Below are 24387 nucleotides of genomic sequence, written 5' to 3'. Positions count from 1 at the left end.
ATAGGTGTTCTGAATGCTAGGTTCCCAGCTGATAGAAATTTGGGAATTAACACCTGCTGGAGGTGGGGTATTGTTGGGGGCAAGTTTATGGGTTTCATAGCCAGTTTCCCCATGCCAGTGTTTGGCACACTCTCTTGTCCCTGTTGTCCACTTACATGGGCCAGGGGGTGATGTCCACCCTCTATTCATACCACCATTTTCCCTGCCATTGTGGAGCTTCTCCTCAAGCCTGTAAGCCAAAATAAACCTCTTTTTCCCACAAGCTGCTCTTGTTTGGGTGATTTCTACCAGCAATGTGAACCTGAGTGCAACAATATCTATTAGGTCCATTTGTTCTATGACATCATTTAATCCAGGTGTCTCTGTTTATTTATTTTTTTCTGGGATGACCTGTCAATTGATGAGAGTGGGGTATTAAAGTCACCAACTACAATTGTGTTTGGTGTTATCTGTGACCTTAAGTCTAATAGTGTTTGATGAAATTGGGAGCACCCATGTTAGGTGCACAAATGTTTAGAATTGTTATGTCCCCCTGTTGAATTGTTCCTTTAACCAATATAAAGTCACCTTCTTTATCTTTCCTAACTAATGTTGGTTTGAAGTCTATCCTGTCAGATATTAGGATAGCAATACCTGCTTGTTTCCTAGGCCCATTTTCTTGAGATACCATTTTTCATCCTTTCACCCTAAGATATGTCTTTTGTAGAGAGGTGAGTTTCTTAGAGGCAACAAGCAGAAGGATCCTGCTTTAAAATCCAATCTGCAAACCCATGTCTTTTTTGGTTTGGAAACTGAGCCATTGCTATTGAGAGTTATTTTTGAAAGGTATGTATTTATATTTGCCATTCTTCTTGTTTTGTAGTGCTTCCTGTTTTCCCTTGTATTAACTGCTATTTGAGTATTATTTATTTTTTCCTGTTTCCTCTTGTGTGTGCTTTCTTTTCTCTTCAGCATAAAGGATCCCTTCAAGTATTTTCTGTAAAGCTGGCTTAGTAGTCATATAGTCCTTTAACCTGCTTTTGTTGTGGAACATCCTGATTTCTCTATCAATTTGGATGGATAGCTTTGCAGGATAAAGTAATCTTAGTTGACAGTTGTTATCTCTCAGAACTTGAAATACACAATTACAAGCCCTTCTGGCTTTTAAAGTTTTTATTGATTAATTTCTGTTATCCTGGTGGGCTTGCCTTTATAAATGACTTGATGTTTCTCTCTAACTGCTTTCAATATATTTTTTTTGGTTTGTGTGTTTAATAGTTTAATTATAATATGGTGAGAAGTTCTTTCATGGTTTTGTCTGTTTGGTTTTCTAAAGGCTTCCTGTATCTGTATTGGCATCTCTTTCCCTATTTGGTGGAAATTTTCTTCTATCATTTTGTGTTTGCTCTCTTCATAGTGTCCCAAATGTCTTAAAATTCCCACTCATACTTTCCTACTAGCTTGTCTTACTTTTTGTTGGACTGTATTAGATCTGCCACTGTGACTTCTAGTTTAAATAGTCTGTTCTCTCCTTCATCCATTCTACTGGTGAGACTTTCTACAGAATTTTTTGTTTGATATACTGTGTATTTCATTTCTAGTGTTTCTGATTTGTTTTCCTTTAGTATTTCTATTTCCTTATTTATGTCTTATATTGACCTCCTTATTTCATTAAGTTGGTTTCTTATGTTCTCCTTGAGGAGTTTGTTTTCTTCTTTGATTCCTTTGATTTCTTCTTAGTTTTATTTGAGCATAGATGTAATCTCTTTTTTTAAGGTTTTTTGAGGTAAGGTCTCACTCTAGCTCACACTGACCTTGAATTCACTAAGTAGTCTCAGGGTGGCCTTAAACTCATGGTGATCCTCCTACCTCTGCCTCCCAAGTGCTGTGATTAAAGGTGTGTACCACCGTGCCCAGCAAGTATTAATCATCTTTTAATTCCTTGTCAAGCATTGCATCTAAATCAATGTCACTAGAAGTCATTTCTGATGGATTTATAATTTTTGCTGAAATTATATTGTCTTGATATTTTGTGTTTCTTGTATTATAATGTAGAGGGGGGATTGCACCTTGGTTAATTTGATGTTTGGGTTTTCTTAATATCTGCAGTATTCTTAGATGTGTAAATCAGAAGTTACATATCTTCAGGGTAGGAGTTTAAGGGGCCAGGTGTGGCTGTTATACTGCCAGAGTAACAGCAGAAGTGACCCTAGGTGTTGGGTTTGCCTGCTATGAAAGTGTTCTAGTAGGCTGGATAGAGCAAATTACTGGCAAATTCTAAAATTCAACTGAGCAATATATGTATTCAAGCAAAACCAGCACAGAGTATGTAAGAGTAGATATTAAAACAAACAGATAATACAGCTTATTTAAGAATGGAAAGCCGGGCATGGTGGCACATGCCTTCAATCCTAGTACCCAGGAAGCAAAGTAGAGGAATTGCTGTGAGTTTGAGCCCGCCCTGAGACTACATAGTGAATTCCAAGTTAGCCTGGGCTAGAGTGAGACCCTACCTCAAAAAAAAAAAAAGGAATAGCAAAAGCCGACCAACCATCAATCAAATCTAACACATAACCTGCCCTGATATGGAAGGTGCAACCAGTACTTCTAGTGCAAGCCTATATACCAGGCTTTGGGCCAGGTACTGACCCGATATAAGTAGGCCCTTTTATCTTTTGGGATAGCTTTGGTCTCACCTATGCTGTGTGTCCGCTTGGGTCCCTCTTTACTGCGTTGTGGGCTTGGCTAGGCTGCCTGCGTCAGTGGGTCTGCTGCTTTGATCACCTGTGCTGTGTGCTCTATAGCTGAGTTCCCTTCTCCAGGTCTCCAGTTGTTGCTGGCACTAGCAGTTGGGGTAGGGGAGGCTGTGGAGTGTGCCAGTGGAATTGTACAGGAGCTGCATAGCTGGTTCCCATGACCATCTTCTTCACAAACTGCTCATCCGGTCCCTGCTGTCTTTTCCTTCAGGTTTCTTATTTTGCAAGTAGTCTGGTGTGAGTGGAAAATCTCTTCACCTGGCTTCTCCTGCAGCTCAGGCAGAGCCGGGCTGCCATGCAGATGGGCACCGTAGCATAATCTGATTCTGGCTGGTTGCCTACTTGCTAGAAGCTCTGGGTCTCTCCTGCTTCTCCACTGTGGTTGATAATTCCTTATACACCTTCACTTTTTGGTAGAAGAGTGTATTTTGCTATTTGTCTGCTTACTCCCCGTCCCCCGCACCAGCTGCTTTGGCATGGATACTATACCACCATCTTACCTGGAACTCCCTAAATCTATTTTAAAAATGGGGTGGGGTGTTCAAGGTAGGGTCTCACTCTAGCCCATACTGGCCTGGAATTCACTGTAGTCTCAGGCTGGCTTCAAACTCACAGCAATCCACTTACTTCTGCCTTCTGAGTACTGGGATTAAAGGCATGCATCACCACGCCGAACTTTATTTTAAATTTAAATTTGTACTTTAAAGTTTTTTCAAACAGTAAATACCAGGTTAAATAATTCCAATTTTATAGTGTCTTCATTTAAAAAACAACAATACCATTTATAATAGTTCGTGTGTGTGTGTGTGTGTGTGTGTGTGTGTAAATCTAACAAAACACAATAAGATGGCAATTAAATATATGTTATGTTTTGGATATGAAGTATCCCTAATGGGCTGGAAATATGGCTTAGCAGTTAAACCACTTGCTTGCAAAGCCAAAGGACCCAGGTTTAATTCCCCAGGACTCACATAAAGCCAGATGTACAAGATGACACATGCATGTGGAGTTTATTTGCAGTGACTAAAGGCCCTGGTGCACTCTCTTGTGCTCTCCCTCTCTCTCTCTCTCTCCTTCCCTCCCTCCCTCTTTCTCTTTCTTTCAAATAAATAAAAATAAAATATTAAAAAGAAATGTCCTCCATGGATCATGTGTCGAAACATTTGACTCCAATGAGTGCTGCTGTTTTGAGAAGCTGTGGAACCCTTGGGAGTGGGTCGTAGCTGGAGGTGGCTGAGGAGTGGGCTTTGAGGTTTATAACCCAGCCCTGGTCTCAGGTTCCTGGTCTCCTCAGATGTGAACAAGCTACCAGTCATTCCCACCACCATGGAGCTGCCCATCACCATGCCTTTACCATGAGGGGTTGTGTCCCCTCAAACTCTGGGCTCAAATCAATCCTTCCTCCACTGAGTTGCTTCGTCTGAAGTATTTTGGTCACTATGATGAAAAAAGTAACAGTCCATAAATGAAATTGAGGGAAAACAAGGACGAAAAAATATGACAAGGAAGGTAGGAGTGAAGGCACTGTACAAATTCCCACACACTCGCTGCACTGGATATACTGTCACTAATTCTCCTCTGACTTCACTAGAGGCACTGTTGTGGATTTGTCATAACCTCGAGATAAGGACAAACCACTCTGTGTTTTTCAGAGAATGATTCTTCCGTATGCCTCATAGAAGCTCCTGGAAATGTAATATTCCCACAGTAATGAAACAGCAAGTTAGCATTTCACCAAACAGCAAGTCAGTGAAAAGCATTTCTCCAGGGCCTATACACCTGCATCTGATTCCTGCCTGAATTCAAAGGTGGAATTTAGATAAAAGTGATGCTTTCTTGACAGTTCCACTGACATTCTTCCCACAGCACAGAGCACCCCCTACAAATGGTGGGTGGACCCTAAGGCAGTCTACCATATACACGTGCTTTCACTGACCTCCAGTTTATCTTAAAAAAATAATGTGGGACTGGAGGGATGGCTTACCAGTTAAGGTGCTTGCCAGGAAAGCCAAAGGACCCCAATTTGATTCCCCAGTACCCATGCAAGCCAGACGCACAAGGTGGCGCATGCATCTGGAGTTTGTTTGAAGTGGCTGGAGGCCCTGGCATACCCTTCTCTCTCTCTGCCTCTGTCTGCCTCTCTCTGTCTTTCTCTCTCTCTCTCTCTCTCTCTCTCTCTCTCTCTCTCTCTCTCTCGAATTCATTAATTTTTAAAAAGAGGGAAAAGATGAGTTTTTTATTTATCCTACAATATGCTTTCCTGTGGAGTGGTGGAGATGGTGTTCTGCCCCACTTACTGCTGGAGGCTCAGCACATGGGCTTTCCTGACTTCTTGAGGGAACACGGCCTGTGGTATGCAGCTTGCTATTTTTAAAAATTAACTGAAAAGAGCTGACATGGGGTTCAACCTCCTGCTTCTTTTTCTCATTAGCATGATAATATTCCAAGGGCCCAAACTCATAAGTAGGTCGATTCAAACATCAGATCATTTTTCTTGCTTTATGAGCTCTGAGCTTAGAAGAGTACTGAGTGAGGTCATAGCAAGCTGTCAGGCTATTCCTGGTAGAAGTGGTACCAGTGTGCAGTGTTGTATGACACTGACTTCTGAGAAAAACAACCATTACCATCTTTATTTAAAAAAAAAACATTAAACTTCTTTTATTACAACTATTGCCATCTTTTGTTTGTTTGTTTGTTTCTGTTTTTGTTGATCGAGGTAGGGTCTCACTCTAGCTCAGGCTAACCTGGAATTCACTGTGTAGTCTCATGGAGATCATGGCAATCCCCTTTCCTCTGCCTCCTAAATGCTGGGATTAAAGGTGTGTACCACCACACCCAGCCAACTATTGCCATCTTTATCAGAGGCAGCTGCAGCCACTTGCAAGAGAGCCTTTAGATTGGACCTGTTGACATCCTCTCACAGAACAGGTGTGGGGAGGTCATCAGCTCTCACCTCATCTCAACCACTCCCTGTCCAGTTTGTGCAGTGATGCATGAGGCCTCCTGGTCTTGGGAGATAGAGTAGATAGGGGTGGACAATCAAGGGGCAGGAGGCTCTGTCCATGCATCTATGGGGAGGTCATTGTCCATGCTGGGGTGAGGCTTTCCAATGCTGCAGCTGCTATGGGACCACCACATTCCTGGAAGTAACTCCTCATACATGCTTTGTAAGGAAGCCCAATAAAGTCACTGGTTCCCCATGTTGAACTTTGATGGAACTGGACTCTTTAGTCGGTTGGGGGGTGCCCTTCCTGAAGGGAGCAAGCATATATTGGCCTCTCTCCAGAAAATAGGTCATGTAACATAGGGTCTAGTGAGCCCTCTGTCAGAGAGAAAGGCTGTCTACTTATCTTCTCTATTTCACAATTAACACAGTGATTTCAACCCCAATCAATGAATAGAAACTGTTAGGGAGGATGGCAATATACACAGGGGGTGGTTAAAACAGTTTCCTTAGAAACACTCAAATGAGAAAATGGAGGCTGATTAGTGGAGAAGAGCCCATTGACCTCAGTCTTAGGAGATCCAGCCTGCACTGGTTTGAATAAGGATACAGGGAACCTCATCCTGGATCAGAGTTCCAGGACGAACACAGTAAATGAGGAGAAGGTTACGTCACTTCATAGGAGGAACAACAGACAGGCACAGCTGTACTGGGCTGCCATCATGTGGGCCACCCACACTCCAGGCTTTCCCCATCTCTGTTGGGAGATGGTGCACCATGCTACCCATGAGGCTGGAGGTAGAGTCCTCCTCACGTGCCCATGCCTGACAGCCCCTACATTGAGCCATGTAGCCTCTCCCTTCTGGGACTCAGAAGGAGACAGACAGGGCTGTGGACAGAGGGGCAGTGGTGACATTCTGGCATCAGCTCCTGCCAGTCTGCAAGATGACCTGTCAACAACCCCCATTATGCCACAGCCAGTCAGACTGTCCCTGTTAGCCACCACAACCTGACTGACCAGTATAATAACCCTTCTGCACTTACCCACACAGCTTCAAACTATGTAAAGGAGAAACTACTAAAAACTATAATAAATGGGTACCTCTCCAAAAATGACTGGACTTGAAAACACCTTTCTAAGCAAATAATGATCAAGTAGATAAAAACTAAAGCAAAAACATTTAGCACTGAGCCATCCAACCTAACAGTCAGAAGCCACATGTGTCTATTTTAATTTTACATTAAGCTAACAAAAAAATAATTAGAATTGAAAACTCAGTTCCTCCATGCCACCAGCCACAGTCTAACATGCTCATGTGGGCAGTGTTCGTGCACTGGATGGCACAGGCTGCAGCACATGTGTCACCACAGGAGATCCCTGGAGGCAACTGCTATGAAGGAGCTCACTAGCATAAATAAGTGTGATTCACAGAAATGTAGAACCCCATGCCAAACGTACAAAATATGCATTCTCCTTAAACAATTCAAGCATACATATACTTTAACCATGAAGCAGAGCGAAAGAGAATCACAGGCTTGGGAGATGGCTCAGTCAGTAGAGTGCTGGCTGTGCAAGCATGAGGACCTGAGTTCAGACCCCCAGCACCCACATAAAATGCCAAGCATGGTGATACACACCTGCAATCCCACACTGGAAATATAGGGACAGTGGATCCCCAGAGCTTGCTAGCTAGCTTATCTGGCCAAATGGTGGGTTCTGGGTTCAGTGTCTCTTAAAAATAAAGTAGTAGGGCTGGAGAGGTGGCTTAGCAGTTAAGGTGCATGCCTGCGAAGCCTAAGGACCCCTGTTCCATCTCTCTCCAGATCCCAGCTAAGCCAGGTGCACAAAAGGTAAGGCAAGTGCAAAGTTACACATACCCACTAGGTGGCACAAGCATCTGGAGTTCCATTACAGTGGCTGAGTCCCTGGCACACCAACCTCTCAATCTCTCTCTCTCTCTCTCTCTCTCTCTCTCTCTCTCTCTCTCTGTGTGTGTGTGTGTGTGTGTGTGTGTGTGTGTTTCTCACTCTGTAAATAAATAAATAAAGTAGTAAGTGCATATGTATACACACATATGCCCACATGCATATGAACACGTGCATACACATACCATACAGAGAGAGGAAAAAAGTCTGAATATGTTTTCTGAAGTAGAAATTATAGAAGCTTTATACCTGTTCACATGCAATTAAACATTTTCAGTGAAAGAATAGTCAAATACACACACATTCTCACATTCATACTCAGTAGGAAATTTTCAGACATCATTCTAAACAAGTCTTGGATGATAGCAGAACTCAAGTCTAAAATTAAAACTATGGATAAATTTGCAGCACCCCAGGAATCTTCCAAGAAACATTCAGAAGAAATACAGGCTAAAAGGCATGTGTAAGAAGACATCCACAATGGAAATAGATGAACTCAGCACCCACTTTGAGAGGATAGATGAAAGCCCAAATGGAACCAAAAAAAAAAAAAAAATCCTCGGGTGTCTCCTTCAGCCAGGTTCCAATAGTTCTGTCTGTGCAGCAAAAGCTCTCGATCTGGCATCACAGGTCTGAACCGAATTCCCTGGCCCACACTGCTAGATTCATTAGGAAGTTGAAAGAAAATTACATTGAAAGATAATAAAGCCTTCCAACTCCCAAGATTAAAAAATATATCAAGCTTCTCATTAAGACAGCTGCTAAGCTGTGAGCCCTTCCCAATTGGTCTATAAATTTAGTATATAAATCCAATCAAAGCCATACTAATTTTATTTTTTCAGGACCAGGGATTGAACCCAGAGCCTGCTAAGAAAGTAGTGTGTGTCTGAGCTATATACCTCCAGCCTTCTTTCTGCTTTTCATTGTGACAAAGGGTCCTGCTAAAGTTACCCAGGATGGCTTGGAAGGCAGTCTGTAACCCAGAAAAGCAATCCTCCTGCTTTGAACTGGTGATCCACTTGCTTCAGCAAGGAGCTAGGATTACAGGCCTGCACCACCAGGCCCAGCAAAACCAAACTAATTCCACTCAAGACGTTTTGCTTATTTTCTTTGTTTTCAGAAACTTCACATTATGTAACAAACTAAAACAACCAAGCCTGTGTGCCCATAACCACTGCAGCAACCTTGTCATTCTCATCTTACCTGTGCCCCAATTACACTTTGATTTTCATTCCCCTTTCTATTCTTTCTAAGTAATTTAAAAGAACTGCGAGAATCAGACCATTTCAACCACAAGGACTTAAGTATCCATTCTGCTGGACAGGTACATAATGTGCCCTCCATGCTGGTCACACTCCTTACTAAATCATTATCATGCTTCACTACCATCCGATGCTCATTCTGCATTCAGGTTTTCAGGCTAGCTTGTCAGTGTTTATTAATTCTGGTGGTCTCAGATCCCCTTAAACTCTCATGCTTGTGTAGGAAGTACACAAGCATGAGAGTTTAAGTAGTACACTCCTGAACCATCTATCCAGTCCTCAAGCAGCAATTTTTAAAAATATAATATCCTTCCAGGCGTGGTGGTGCACACCTTTAATCCCCTCACTCAAGAGGCAGAGGTAGGAGGATCACCATGAGTTCAAGGCCACCCTGAGACTACATAGTGAATTCCAGGTCAGCCTGAGCTAGAGTGAAACTCTACCTTGAAAACCCTAAATAAATAAATAAATAAAAATGAAATGTCCTTACACAACCATCCAAATATATACTAATTTGATCCTTGCATGCTGAGGAACAAGAGAAAATAGTAAAGGGCTTTGTGCTCCATAACTAAACCATTATGTTTCCATAAGAGCAGACCACTGGTATGTCGAGTCAAAGCACTGCAGTTCTTCGCACACCTCTCAGGTCTGAGCCAAGGTTCTCCAGGCAGTGTGTGTGTTGGCACTGCGTGGCATGACAGCATGCAAAGTGCACATGCCATGTGCTCAGGACCAAGTGGGTGGGCATTTAGAAACCTTTTTCTGTTGCCAATTTTTTATGACCCTTATATTCAGTTAGGTATGTGGCCATGGTCCCCAGTTTAAGAAGCAGGGTTTTAAATCATCTAGATTACTTATATTGCCTAATGCAGGGTAAGTACTGTGCAGATAGTTCGTGTACTATTATGCTACCTAAGAAATGACAAGAGGGGGCTGGAGAGATGACTTAGTGGTTAAGGCATTTGCCTGTGAAGCCTAAAGACTCATGTTTGACTCTCCAGAGCCCATGTATAAGCCAGATGCACAGTGGCATAAGCATGCAAGGTCACACATGTGCAGAGTGGCACACACATCTGGAGTTCAAATGCAGTGGCTGGAGGCCCTGGCGTGCCAATTCTTTCTCTCTCACACACATACACACACACACACACACACACACACACACACACATATTCTCACATTAAAAAGAAAAAAAGTGGGCTGGAGAGATGGCTTAGTGGTTAAGCGCTTGCCTGTGAAGCCTAAGGACCCTGGTTTGAGGCTTGGTTCCCCAGGACCCACGTTAGCCAGATGCACAAGGGGGCACACGCATCTGGAGTTCATCTGCAGTGTCTGGAAGCCCTGGCGTGCCCATTCTCTCTATCTCTCTGCCTCTTTCTCTGTCTGTTGCTCTCAAATAAATAAATAAAAGTAAGCCAAACAAAATTTAAAAGAAAAAAAACCTGAGACTCCATAGTGAATTACAGGTCAGCCTGGGCTAGAGTGAGACCCTACCTCAAAAAAGAAAGAAAGAAAGAAAGAAAGAAAGAAAGAAAGAAAGAAAGAAAGAAAGAAAGAAAGAAAGAAAGAAAGAAAGAAAGAGGAAAAGAAAAGAAAAGAAAAGAAAAGAAAAGAAAAGAAAAGAAAAGAAAAGAAAAGAAGAGAAAGGAAAACCAGGCCAAGCCGGGCATGGTAGTGTACACCTTTAATCCCAGCACTCACGAGGCAAAGGTGGGAGGATTGCTGTGAGTTCAAGGCCAACCTGAGACAACATGGTGAATTACAGGTCAGACTGAGCTAGAGCAAGATCCTACCTCAAAAAAAAAAAAAAAAAAAAAAAAACCCACAAAACAGCACGTTTCACAAAAGCAATGACAAGAGGGTTTGGGGGCCAGAGTGGGGGTTGGAGCCTCAGGGCCTGGCTGACCCCATGCAGCTGCGCTGCTCACCCAGTGCTTCAACAGAGACAGCGTATTGGCAATTGCTGGAGACTTTTCAACTGCTTCTATTGATACTTGAGCGAGTGAAGGGTTTTCCATGCATACCCAAAGCAGCCCCAAATGTTACAAATTAACACAGGCAAAATGGTCTCACCCACACCAAGGTTGCTGAAGGAAGACTAAAGATGGATAAGCATTCCAACAGCGAGGCCATGACCTTAGGAACATCAGGAGCAACCGCTGCAATGCAATGCTGCCTAACATGATGTACTCAAGGCACCTCTTCCCTCACTACATTTGCATCACCCGGGGCCTTGATGATGAGAAGGGAGCTGTATATATCTGTGGCTCCTACCGGAGAGACCCCCTCCCGGGATGGAGGCTCTGTAAGTGCCGTGCTAGAGCCCCCGCTTGACAACCGGCCAGTTTCGAGAACATACAGAAGGTGGAGCGTGTCCTTGGACAGAGACGTGAGGCTGCTGAAAGACATCTTTGTTCCTGCAGCCGAGAGAGATGTGTGTACCATAGATGCCCTCAGGATCTGCGTTGTGACCAAATAGGGCATCCAGGAGACCATTTCCCTGTGGAAACATGGGCTGTGGGCTGCACCTTGGAGCTGCTGCATAAATTTTATTAAAAAGAAACCTAGCTGGGCGTGGTGGCACACGCCTCTAGTCCCAGCACTTGGGAAGCAAAGGTAGGAGGATCGCTGTGACTTCAAGGCCAGCCTGAGACTACGTAGTAAAATCCAGGTCAGCTTGGGCTAGAGCAAGACCCTACTTCAAAAAAAAAAAAAAAGTTTTTTAAAAAAACTGAAACCTGAACTGCTAAAAAAAAAAAAAAAAAAATGAAAGAAAAATGGCATGAGGCGTGTATGCATGTTCAGTCCAGTGCATTTTCCTCCTCTGCAGACTGCAGACCCAGGATGGGTTGACTTCACAGATGCAGAACCAGCGCATTCAGAGGGTCCACTGCATTCGCAGTAGCAGCTCATTTTCAGTTGTGCCAGACACTGTGCATGTTGTCACTCATGTGACCCTTTAGTCCATTGTGGAGCGGGGACAGGAACTGTTATTATTAGCCTACTTATTAGGAAACAGAGGTGCAGAGCAATGACATAAATGTCCAGGTGCCCGCTTTCCAAGTGGTCTGTCTAGTGTCAAACCACCCTCTGAAAATGGAGACCACCAAATGTGTGTCACCGCCCTTGCTTCTATGTTAAACCTTTTCAGTTGCAAACTACACTCACTTCCTCAAGTTTCCTTGTGCACAGAGTTATTGGGCGGGACCTAGGGCCAAAAACCACAACCCACTTGGCCTCATAATGATCTAGAACGTGCCCTGGTCAACGGGGATTCCAAGTACATCAGGAGGCCACCCTGGATCCTGTCCGTGAGTTGCCAAACCCTGGATCCTAGCCCAGTGCTCTGCCACACTTTCTACCCCTCCTCATCTCTGGGGCCTGTCACTTCTCCGCTGACCTCTGCCTGTGGTTTTCAACCTCCTCTTGTCAGTAGAGTGGTTTACCTGGGTGGACTCTAGAGAGACATGACCAATGAGTCAGGGAACACTCCTGTGGTTCTGGCCCTCTCTTCTCCATGCCCAGCCTCAGGGCTCCAAGGCCCCTGCGAAACTGATGCCCCACAGACCTTGGCCCAAGGCTCACTTCCTTCCTGCTTGGCTTTAGCCTTCTGGAAGTTTCTTTCTTTCATTTACTCTGGCTTGTATATAGTCCATTTTGACCCTCCTGGCCTTGATATGCATCAGGAGTCAGCAGCTTTTTTCTGATGATCAAATAATACAGTCTAGTTAATGGCTCTTGATAGTCCCAGATTAAAATCTCCAAAAGAGCGAATGCAGCTGACTCAGCCCACCTCTTTTTGCACCAAGTCCTGTGCCCTTGAGTCCATGCTGCCGCAGGAGCCATGAGCCAGGGCAGCAGGGGATGGGGGGAGGGCGTGTGTGTGTGTGTGTGTGTGTGTGTGTGTGTGTGTGTGTAAAATATGTGTATATGAGCCAGGTGTGGTGGCGCACGCCTTTAATCCCAGCACTCGGGAGGCAGAGGTAGGAGGATCGCTGTGAGTTTGAGGCCACCCTGAGACTCCATAGTGAATTCCAGGTCAGCCTGGGTTAGAGTGAGACACTACCTCAAAAAAAAAAAAGTGTATATGTTGTGTGTGCAGTTATGTGTGTGTGCAAATGCATATGGCCTATGTGCACGCCTGTAGAGGCTGGAACAGAATGTCGAGTGTTCTCTTATCACTCATCCACATAGTTCTTTCCTTGAGGCAATGTCTCCCCTCATCCCAGAGCTGCTGTCCCTCAGTGAGCCCCAGTAATTCTCCGCAGACAGGGGTGACATACATGCATGGTAATGCTCAGCTTTTTACATGGGTTCTGAGGAGTGGAACTTGGCACACTCCAGCCCAAGAGACCCTCACCTTTAAGCAGCAACTGCTCTTAACTAGTGAGCCATCTCCCCACTCCCTAGACCCATTTTTAAAAGATATTCAGGAAGCCGAGTGTGGTGGCGCATACCTTTAATCCCAGCACTCAGAAGGTGGAGGTAGGAGGATCACTGTGAGTTCGAGGGCACCCTGAGACTACATAGTGAATTCCAGGTCAGCCTAGGCCAGAGTGAGAAAAACAAAAATAAACCTTGAAAAAAAAAAGGTATTCAGAAATGGAGTGTACTTCAGGGGTACAGCACCTGCCTAGCAAGTGTAAGGGCCTGGGTTCTCAGAATTTCCAGCACCAAAAAATAAATTAATGAATAAATAAAGCAAGCAAGCAGGCCTTGATTTAAATTTTTTTGGGCTTAAAATGCCTATTGTACCACTACCACCTGCTGGCCAGAAAGAGGTATCGAGATAAAATGTGTCCAAGAGTCTAGACTTTATTAACACTTTTAATATTTTATTAGCATATATTAGTTATATGTCATAGTTTCATTATGACATTCTATAGCTGTGTATAATATATTTTAATCATATTCACCTGCCCTATTGCACTCTTTTGTCCCCCTCCCACTACTACCAACTCTCCTCCTCTTCCCAACTTGCACCCTTTTACTTTCATGGTCTTCTTTTGTTTTGTGATCCAGTGAGTCTCATCAGGGTTGTTACAAGAGGGTTTGTTTATAGGTGTATGCACACCTTACCAGTGGCTACACCACTGAAGAGAATGTCTCACCCACAACCATTGACTCAGGAAGGGGCCCCCGTGACCCTACCCTGTGACAGAATGTTCTTGAGCCCAGTCTTGTGCAGGTAATCACAGCTGCTGTGAATTCAAGTGCCACAGCCATGAAGACATGTCCAGAAGTCAGCATTCCACAGCTCTTCTCCCCATCCCCTGGTACGTGCATTCTTTCCACCTCCTGTTCTGGAGGGGGTGACATGGATGCCCCATTTATGTCTGAGCATTCAACGGTCACTTATTCACAGCACTCTGACAAGTTATGAATCTCTGCAGTTGCTGCTGCCCACTGCAAAAATAAGTTCCTCTGATCAAAGCTGTCACAGACATGGTTATTAGAAGACAGTTTGCTGGGCTCATCATGCCCATCTAGTCAAAGAACAATAGTAGCTTTCCCACTGAGGCCTGTGGCCTCCCTAGCCACAGGCTTTTGACCAAGTTGACTTACAGTACAACATGTGGGTTCTCTCCTGTGGAGCAGGTCTCAAATCCAATGAGAAGGTAGATTACTTCTACAACAAGATTTTGAAAAAAAAAATTTTTTTTAATTTATTTGCAAGCAGAAAGATACAGAAAGAGAGAGAATGTGTATGCCAGGGCCTCTAGCCACTGCAAATGAACTTCAGATGCATGAGCCACCATGTGCATTTGGCTTTTGTGGGTTCTAGGTATTGAACCTGGATTCTTAGGCTTCATAGGCATGTTCCTTAGCTGCTAAACCATCTCTCCAGCCCTACCCGTACTATTTTGTCTTCATACTTTGGTGTTTTTCAGATCGCCATGAGGTTATCTCCAAAGAGATTCTGGAGCTGGATCCTTGGGAGAACCAGTGGAATGTCATTGCTATCAACGTCCTCATGCATGACAGCTATGACGTCTGTCTGGTGGCCAGGATGAACCCCCGAGACCTCATCCCACCACCCTCAGACCTGGTGGAGGAAGGTGGTGAGCACTAAGGCCACAGCTGGAGACGCCGCAGCAGTCCTGGCAGCCAGGCTTCAGAGTACAGGGCAGCATACCACTGTGGCCCTGACATGTGCACTGCATGCAGACAGGCCCTGTGCACAGCAGAGTGCAGCAGAAGGGGGAGGGTAAAGTGCTTCCCAGCCTGGTAGGGTAGATAAGACAGTGCAGGGCAAATTGTGGGTGTGCAGGGGTTGGGGCAGGGGGCGGGACACAAGAATACAAGGTAGGGAGACACCGTGCTCTGTTGGGGATTCAAGAACAGCACTGCCCAAAGCAAGGGACAGTCCTGTGGGTGAGGTTATGGGAAAGACTAGACAAAGACCCTGAACTAGAAAAGTTGGTACATGTCTATAACATCCCAGCCAGCTGGGCCACATGGCCTGGGCACAGAGTTTGCTGCTGAGTGTTCAACACCTGCAAAACAGAGGATGGGCCTGAACCTGAGCCTGGCCATGGGGGTCACCTCCAAGAGATACTGAAGGAGGGAGGCTCTCTTGGGACTGTGCCTTGCCTCAGTCCATACATCAGTCTCCCCATCCTGCCACTGCAACGCCTGTGGTCTGCCTGGCCATGCCCAGAACCCAAATCTGTTTACAGGCCACAATGAGCAGAACATTCTGCCCACTTGTCAGTGTCCTGAGCATGCTGGGCCTCCCAAGACCTGTACTGACTAGACTTGCCTGGGTCTCTGCCAAGCTCTCAACCACTAGGACCTTCCACATGTTGACATTGGAGCACAGCAAGCCTAACTGACATGACCCAGGAACAGAGAGGATCTGAGTCAGAGAAAGGGCCTGCTACCCACCTTGAGATCCCTACCCAGAGTGGGAGGGTGAGGCAGAGTCACCACTTCAACCCACAGTTGATCATAATGAGTCCCTCCCAAACGTATTTTATGATGATATGTAACTGCCTATGGAAATCCACCTATTTCCTTCCATCCCTGTTTCAGACACACAGCAGATGTACTTTGGTGACTCCTCTTGAACTTCCCGAGAGTTCTTCACTGTGTGAAGCTCCTTGGAAGCAGTCATGGTGGGTGAATCCCATGGGATCTTCCCAGAGGATGGTATCCCTGCATAGAGACAACACCTCTTCGGTACACGTTGTCTATGACATACATGAGCTGGTATCTCCAGGTTTCAGCTGCTATCCCTGGCAAGAGACAAGGCCCAATAAAACTAGAGCCACTTAGAACTCATTTCTGACACCATAGAGAAGGTCTCAGGGGCACAGTATAGAACCCCAGAAGGCTACATGCTTGGACGTTGTCCCCTACACCTCTGTTGCAGTACTTGGAAGGGTCTTTGGGTTACCAGGATAGCATTTCAAAGCCCTGCTTGAGGGAGTTCCAGTGGGCTCATTCTGCTCCCTAGTGGAGAAATGGAATCTGTAGATTCCTTTTCTAGCAAGACAGTCAGTCACTCCTACTGGCCAAGGCCATCATGGCCGCCTCCGTGAGTTCCTCTTCACTGGTTCTGACTGCTTGCTCACCCTCCTGAGTATACGAGAAGCTCCCCTGTCACTCTGGATCACAGAGGCTGGCTATGAGCCATCACACATCTGGATGAACAACCTTGAGATCAGGGCTCTGGTCCATCCAACCCAGCCACTTGGCCAGCCAGGACTGTGGGTAGGACACTTGCCAGTCTTACTTCATCATCTGCAGAATGGGGAGGAAACCCTACATCCTTTACAGGGTTGGTGTGTGATGATGGTGGGTGGGGTGCTGGTGCCTATTAATCATGGAAGGAGCAAGCATGTGCTAGCTGCCATTACTGTCACCTCTATCCACATTCCCCAGGGCAAAGTGTGCACAGTAGAGCCAGTGCCTTAAGGAACCTCCGTTTCCTGGGAGAGATGTGAATGTGCTCTGAGCTGGTTTTCAACTTCCCCCATGCTTGGCACCTCTTGCCACCATGATAAGCAAGGATCCCCTGGGGTCCCCAATGCTATAAGTGGCTGCCTGGGGATGAGGTGAGGGTCTTTGAGGTGAGTCCACACCCACTTGTGAAAGCCAGCACCTATTTGTGGGCTAGGACACCACTATAAGGTCTTCTGTAAGGAATGTCAGGATAGGACTTCCCAGCAAGCTCTGAGGGAGAACAGAAGGATGACCAGTCTCCCCCTGGGGTGCCCCTGAGCTGCTTCCACACTGGAGGGGTGAAGAGGGTTTTTCAGACTTGTCCTACAGAACTCCAGCCTCCCACTGGTGCTCCCAGTTCTCAGCTATCTAGTGTGAGTTCCCTTTACTTCTGTATCTGTGTGCAGCGCTTGCTCCCGCAGTGCTCGCTTACGGGTCTGGGCGCTTCTGGTCTGACTTTCATGCTTGTCATTCAGAACCCGCACTGCCCACCTGTGGGCACTGCTGTTAGATTCTTCTCCGTCATTGGAAGTGTTCTGGTACCTCGTGGAAGGCTCGTAGAAAACTTCACTCTCTGCTGGCTCTTATCTTTGTGCCCCTGAGTGAGAAAACACAATAAGGAAGTAATTTGGATGCTGGACTGATAAAAGACTGCAGCTGTCAGCCATACGGTTCAGGGGGATGGCAGCATTGTTCTCAAATTGACTTTTTAATGAGCAAATGCTCTCAGCACAGACTTATAAAACACATTTTTACTAATGAAACATTGTCTGCACTTTGGCTTTCATATTGCAAGTCAATGTACATTTTGTGTTGAACAGGGGTCTTTTTCATGCATATACAGAGTGTCCCCAGAGTGGGCAGCGAATTCGGAGGACAGAAGCAGGTGGGGAGGTGGGCAAGGGGCAGCAGGTGGCCCGTTTCCATGGCAGTGGAAGCTCAAGCCCTGCTCATAACAACTTCTCATCCCACAGAAGGCAGATGTGCAAACAGTGATATTTTGTCTTTTTTGTTGTTTTTGAGATAGAATCTCTCACTGTGTAGGCCAAGCTAGCCTTGAACTCACAATCTCCCTACCTCACTTTTGTTGTTGTTTTGAGGCAGGGTCTCACTCTACCTCAGGCTGACCTGGAATTCACTGTGTCATCTCAGGGTGGCCTTGAACTCAGCAATCCTCCTCCCTCTTCTGGGATTAAAGGCGTGCACCACCATGCCCAGCTCTGCCTCAACTTTCTGAATGCTGGATTTACAGGCATGAACCATCATATCCAGCTGTGAAGTTCCATCTCATGAGGGCAAGAGCCAAACTAGCTCAGCAGGCACTATGCCAAGAGCCATCTTACCCTGTGTTCCCTTCCCATCTCTGCCATGACAAGTTACCACAGATTTAGTAGTTTAAAACAATACAGATCTGTTCCCTCACAGTTTTGTAATTCAGGATACCCTGTGGATCATTTTTTTTTATAACATTTCATTTATTTGCAAGGAAGGATGGGGAGAGAAAGACAGAGAATGCTATACCAGGGCTTCTAGACACTGCAGACACACTCCAAAAGCATACACTACTTTGTGCATCTGGCTTTACATGGGTACTGGGAAATCAAACCGTGGTCATCCGGCTTTGCCTTAACCACTGAACCATCTCTCCAGCCCCTCCCCTCTGGATCTTAGTGAGCTAAAGTTCCAAGTGTTGGCAGGCTGCAGCCTTTCTAAAGACTTGCTTGTTTCTTCCTTCTAAACCTGCTGCCATGTCTCAGTCTGAGGCCCCTTCCTCAGTCTCTGCAGCCAAGAACTGTGTGGCCCTGCCTTGCCTCAGATCTTCTGACTCCCTCCTCTACTTTTAAGGACCCTGTGATCACATTGGCCCACCTGGATGAGCTAGAAGACCCTCCCTATTTAACAGTCGATTGGTGTCCTCCTAGCCAGTAGCAAACTTAGTTCCCCTTTGCCATGTAGCAAAACAGATTCAGAGGTTCTGGAACTAAGATGTGGTGTGTTCAGAGAACCACAATGTTGCCTTTCCAACCCCAAATCCCTTACTTTGCTCACAAAGTACAATCCACAAGAATGTGAGTATACAACGTTTACTGGAACACACACACACACACACACACACACACACACACACACACACACACTAGAAGTCAGGACCCACAGGAAAAAATGAGAGGGATATGAATACAGATATCTGAGCACTGCCAGTATGTGTCTTGGGAACATGCTGGCCTATAAAGGACTGGGTAAGACAAAAACATGTGGCACTTGCTGGGAGCTACCTTCGTATATCCATGAGGAGCCAGCCACTGATGAAATGGAATGGAACACCCATGTGTGGTGGTGCACAACTTTAATCCCAGCACTCAAGAGGCAGAGGTAAAAGGATCACAAGTTCTAGGCCAGCCTGTGACTACAGAGTGAATTACAGACCAGCCTGGGTTATAGTGAGACCCTATCTCAAAAATCAAAAAAATGAAAGTGGGGGCTGGAGAGATGGCTTAGCGGTTAAGTGCTTGCCTGTGAAGCCTAAGGACACCGGTTTGAGGCTCGATTCCCCAGGACCTACGTAAACCACATGCACAAGGGGGCGCATGCATCTGGAGTTCATTTCCAGTGGCTGGAGGCCCTGGCGCGCCCATTCTCTCTCTCTCTCTCTGTTGCTCTAAAATAAATAAATAAAAATAAAAAATGAAAAAAACAAGTGGAATAAAAAATGCTAGCAGAAAGAACCAGGTTACAGATAGTATTGCAGTGCCCCTGAGTTAAGTCAGCCTCAAGCTAGCCCTGCCTCTGACCTTTCCAAGTTTGTGCACCAACCTCTCATATATTTTTTAAATTATTTTTATTTATTTATTTGAGAGCGACAGACAGAGAGAAAGAGGGAGAGAGAGAGAGAGCGAATGGGCACACCAGGGCCACCAGCCACTCCAAACGAACTCCAGATGCGTGCGCCCCCTTGTGCATCTGGCTAACGTGGGTCCTGGGGAATTGAGCCTCGAACCAGGGTCCTTAGGCTTCACAGGCAAGCGCTTAACCGCTAAGCCACTTCTCCAGCCCTCTCATATACTTTTGTACACACATCTCAAGTCTCTTTGACAGTGATGCAAAGGAGGGGGGTGTCATAAGTAGGAAGCAGGGATTCATAGAGTGGCAGGGTCACAGGTCACCATAAAGCCTGGGCAGCCAACTAAGGATTTGATTAAACACTCAGAAACTGAGTTGTATCAAGTGCATCACGAAAGGGGCCAGGCAGACAGAGCTGCCAAGTTCAGGGACCTGCTAGGAAAAGACTTCTGCTGGGGCTGGGCACCACCTCATCAGACCTTCATGATTGTCATATGTGGCCTACAATAAAACCCTGTGAGGAGAAAATGTTGCATGAACTCTTTTCTGGGGAGACACAAAAGTGCTTGCTCCCCACAGGCAGGGCACCCCCTACAGATGAAAGACCCACGTCTCAAATTCAAAAGGAAGATCATTGATCCACTTGGCCATGTGAGGAAAGCCAAAAAATGCAGTCCTACTGAGAAATCAGGTAGCTCTTTTAGGCAGCCAAGGGTGAGCCCTGAAAGGAAAAAGGCAGCACTTGCTAGAACCCAAAGGATAATCTTGCTTCTTATGTCTTGGCTGGCTCCCTAGACCTGTTTTTTCCAACAAACAACCTGGGCCCCTCCTGAGGGGGAAGTTTCTCCTGGGATTTAAACCTAATCCTAACATTGTGGTTGATCAAGCTTAGACCCTAGAACATGGCTAGCCTCTTCCTGAGATAGCCCCTATCATTAACCAATCCAACTGTCCCCTCTGGCTGACCTGAACCAGAAGGTAGGGTCCACCACCATAAGGTTATAAATATGTTTGTGGGTCAGGGCCAAGCTCTCTGTGCTGCCTGACCTCTCCTGAACTTCCAGCTGCTGGTGAGTTCCTCCTCCCCTAGCCCGGAGCTCTGAACTTTCTTTTCTTTCTTTTTTCTCCCTGGTTTTCCCAGACCCTCCACATGGGATCTCACCACATGGCTACCTTTTCTTGGCTCTGTACTTCCCTGAATAAATATAATAATTTAATAATTATCTTTCTCAGTCTTTTTATTCAACTCTTTTTTTAAAAAAAAAACTTTTTTATTGACATCTTCCATAAATATAGACAATAAACCATGATAATTCTCTCCCCTCCCCAACTGTCCCTTTCAAAATTCCACTCTCCATCATATCCCCTCCCTCTCTCCATTAGTCTCTCTTTTATTTTGATGTCATCATCTTTTCCTTCTATTATGAGGGTCTTGTGAAGGTAGTGCTAGGCACTGTGAGGTCATGGATATTGAGGCCAATTTGCATCTGAACAATTTCATTGTAAGGAGTCCTACCCTTCCTTTGGCTCTTACATTCTTTCTGCCCCCTCTTCCACAATGGACCCTGAGTGTTGGAAGGTGTGATAGAGGTGTTTCATTGCTGAACAATCCTTTGTCACTTCTCAGCACTGTGGTGCCTTTGGGGTCACCCCAGTGGTCACCATTATCTAAAAAGTGAAGCTTCTCTAACCTATTCAAGTCTTTGATTAGAAGTAAACACAGATCTAGGGTTTAGGGTTCAAGGACTTTCCAGAGCCCCTAGTACCCCCTTATATAGTAAAATGGTGATACCTATCTCCTATGGGCTTCCAGGAAGACTCCTCAAGGCTGTGCTCAGGAAGAATTAGTCAGTAAACCAAGGAGACAATGGCTCCTAGGAGAACAGCCTTAGGGGGCCTAGGTAGGACTCCATGCCGTGGGCCCACTCCAGATGAGAGAAAGAAAAAATAAGATACCCTAGAAAGACTTGTGGTGAAAAACCAAAGGCAACTGGAGACACTGGTAAGACGCTTGAGCATGTGGAAGGAAGAAGTGTGCAGGTGGAAATGTGAAGCAGTGAGAAGGTAAGGGAACTTCCAGTGTACCTCTGAGTATGAAATGAATCATTTGACATAGTCATGTCTGAGCACCAATAACACCCCCCTCCCCAAAGAAAAGTAACTGCTTGAGGCGCATGGAGGAAGAAGGGTGCTGACAGCTAACCACCCTACGCCTAATTCAGCACCCCAAACCAAAAAGGAGCAGCAGCAGCATGTTGTTTACAAATGCAGGGTAACTGCCCCAAACAAAGACCAGCTAAAAAGTTGAATGCAGAGAGTGGGTCAGTGGCTACCTGTGTCATTAGCAGCATTCTGGGACTTTTTTTTTTTTTTCTGTTCATGTACCAATCTGTAAAATGGTAACCACTTAACAGTTATGTTGTATTAAATCCATCCTCCCTCATGGTATGCATGTGTTGAAATATTACAGTGAACTTCATCAATATGTATAATTAACACATATTATTTAAAAATAAAATAGTAACAGGAGTAATAGAGCCTTAAGGTTTCTTTGCATAATAGCTTGTTAACCGGGTCAGTGCTCATGGGACACCAGCAAGCCATGAGGTCAACCCACTGCAGTGCAGATGCATATAGCCAGATGCAGGTTCATAGTGGACAGTCTGCCACTGAGCTAAGACCAGCTCTAGGTTTCAATTATCTGCCCCCATCCCTTTCTGTTTTCTCAGACAGCCTCACGTGGCTGGACAGGTCAGAGGTCAGTGAAAGAAGGAATATAATTAATTAGCCATGAAGTGAACTTATTGATTGTGTATTGTTGTATGTGGGGAAAATGACCAAGTCAAGTGGGAACATTCATTCCAAAAGCCCCCATCTAGCCCCTTAAGCCAGAGCTTTTTCTCCTGGGGCTTTTCTTATACAGCCAGGTCATTCATTATAACTTGTGGTCAAAGAATGTTCTCTTCTTTGCCTTGGGGATGGCTTTCCTAGGAAACCTAATAGCTCTGCTGAGACTGCATGTACTCTTTCTCTTGTATTTGAAGCCTGAGGCTGGTCAGTGCAGTGTCTCACATCTATAATTCTGGCACTCAGGCGGCTGAAGTGCAAGTATTGCCATGAATTTGAGGCCAGTCTGCACTAGAGTGAGTTGCAGGCCCACCCGAGCTATCGTGAGACCCTGCCTCAAGAAAAGAAACACAGCAGAGGCCAGTAAGATAAAAAGGAGACATAAAGGGAAGAGAAAGGAAGGGAGGAGGGTACTTAATAGGTTGATATTGTATATATGTAAGTACAATGATTGTGATGGGGAGGTAATATGATGGAGAATGGAATTTCAAAGGAGAAAGTGGAGGGGGGAGGGAGGGAATTAACATAGGATATTTTTTATAACCATGGAAAATGCTAATAAAAATTTAAAAATAAAACAAAAAGAAAAGAAAAGAAACACAGACATAATGCATGATGCTGACTTGGCCCAATTCCAATCTCCCATTTCCAGTAGCACTTAGGTTCACTGATTAGCATTCCTTGCCTCTTCCCAGCACCAGGCTGGCACTGGTGCCCAAGGGAAGCCAGCTCAGGGAAAAGTCTTAGCTGTGAATGCTTGGGCCCTGCCATCTGCCTGTGACAAAGCTGAACGTGTGGCAGACCACACCAGGGTGGGAAACAAGCTCTGTGGGACATTTTCAGTGCAGCCTAAATTGGCAAAACCTATTTTGAGGAAAATTTGACATGACTTATTCCAAACACTTTATTTATTTATTTTGGGGTTTTTTTGGAGTAGGGTCTCACTCTATGTAATCCCAGGGTGGCCTTGAACTCATGATGATTCTTCTATCACTGCCTTCTAAGTGCTGGGATTAAAGGCATGCACCACCATGCCCAGCTTAGTTTTTTTTTTGTTGTTGTTGTTTATTTAAGAGAGAGGAGGGTGTGTGTCATGGACTCATGCTGCTGAATATAAACTCCAGATGCATGTGCCACATTGTCATCTGGCTTTTTGTGGGTACTGGGGAATCAAACCTGGGCCTGCAAGCTTTGCAAGCAAGTGCCTTTAACCACTGAGCCATCTCTCCTGCCCCCAAACACTTTTAATTATTTTGACCCAGCAACTCCATTCTGGAGTATGCCCAACAGACTCCATATGTACATGAAGACATCCTCATATGCTAGTGAAGCCCGGAGGAAGCCCAGTGGCACCTACACATGATGTCCTTTCTACACAAAGCCCAATCTGCGGTCTCCAAATGGCACAAAAGGAGTGTGGTTTACAGCAGTGGTACTAACCCCAGGATTTGTGGCAAATTCAAAACAGGATGAGGAAGTATCTATACAGGAAAACTCCATTTGTGTGAAACAGCAAGAGATATGTGTGCATATGAGCTTGTGGGTGCATAGAACTTTCTAGAATGATACACAAAATACAAGAATGGGGAGACTGCACACAAGGGAGAGACGATTTATCTTTCAGTGTGTGTATCAGTTACTTTTATGGAAGGAACGGTTTAATTTGGCTTACAGTTTTATTTATTTATTTATTTGCAGAGAGAATATGAAAATGCCAGGGCCTGGCAAACAAATTCCAGGTGCATGTGCCACTTTGTGCATTTGGCTTTACATGGGTACTGGGGAACTGAGCTTAGCCGTCAGGCTCTGTGAACAAGCACCTTTAACCACTGAACCATCTCTCCAGCCCATGGCTTACAGTTTTAAGGGAAGTTTCATCTTG

At 45.3% G+C, this 24387-nt stretch overlaps 1 protein-coding gene and 1 pseudogene across 1 annotated transcript in view; both read left to right on the top strand.

Annotated features, from left to right (window-relative positions):
* Positions 1 to 15116, top strand: part of Kbtbd12 (kelch repeat and BTB domain containing 12) — a 72409-nt gene extending 57293 nt beyond the window's left edge. The window contains exon 6 of the mRNA XM_004665118.2: positions 14762 to 15116. Within this exon, the coding sequence (XP_004665175.2) occupies positions 14762 to 14943 (182 nt within the window). The 3' untranslated portion in view covers positions 14944 to 15116. The remainder of the gene's footprint in view (positions 1 to 14761) is intronic.
* Positions 9680 to 11833, top strand: LOC123461422 (annotated as a pseudogene).
* Positions 15117 to 24387: the final 9271 nt, after the last annotated feature.

Source organism: Jaculus jaculus, chromosome 6 (assembly GCF_020740685.1).
Source record: "Jaculus jaculus isolate mJacJac1 chromosome 6, mJacJac1.mat.Y.cur, whole genome shotgun sequence".
Classification (NCBI taxonomy): domain Eukaryota; kingdom Metazoa; phylum Chordata; class Mammalia; order Rodentia; family Dipodidae; genus Jaculus; species Jaculus jaculus.
The sequence above is the reverse complement of the archived record's forward strand: the minus strand, read 5'-3'. Positions and strand labels throughout refer to the sequence as shown.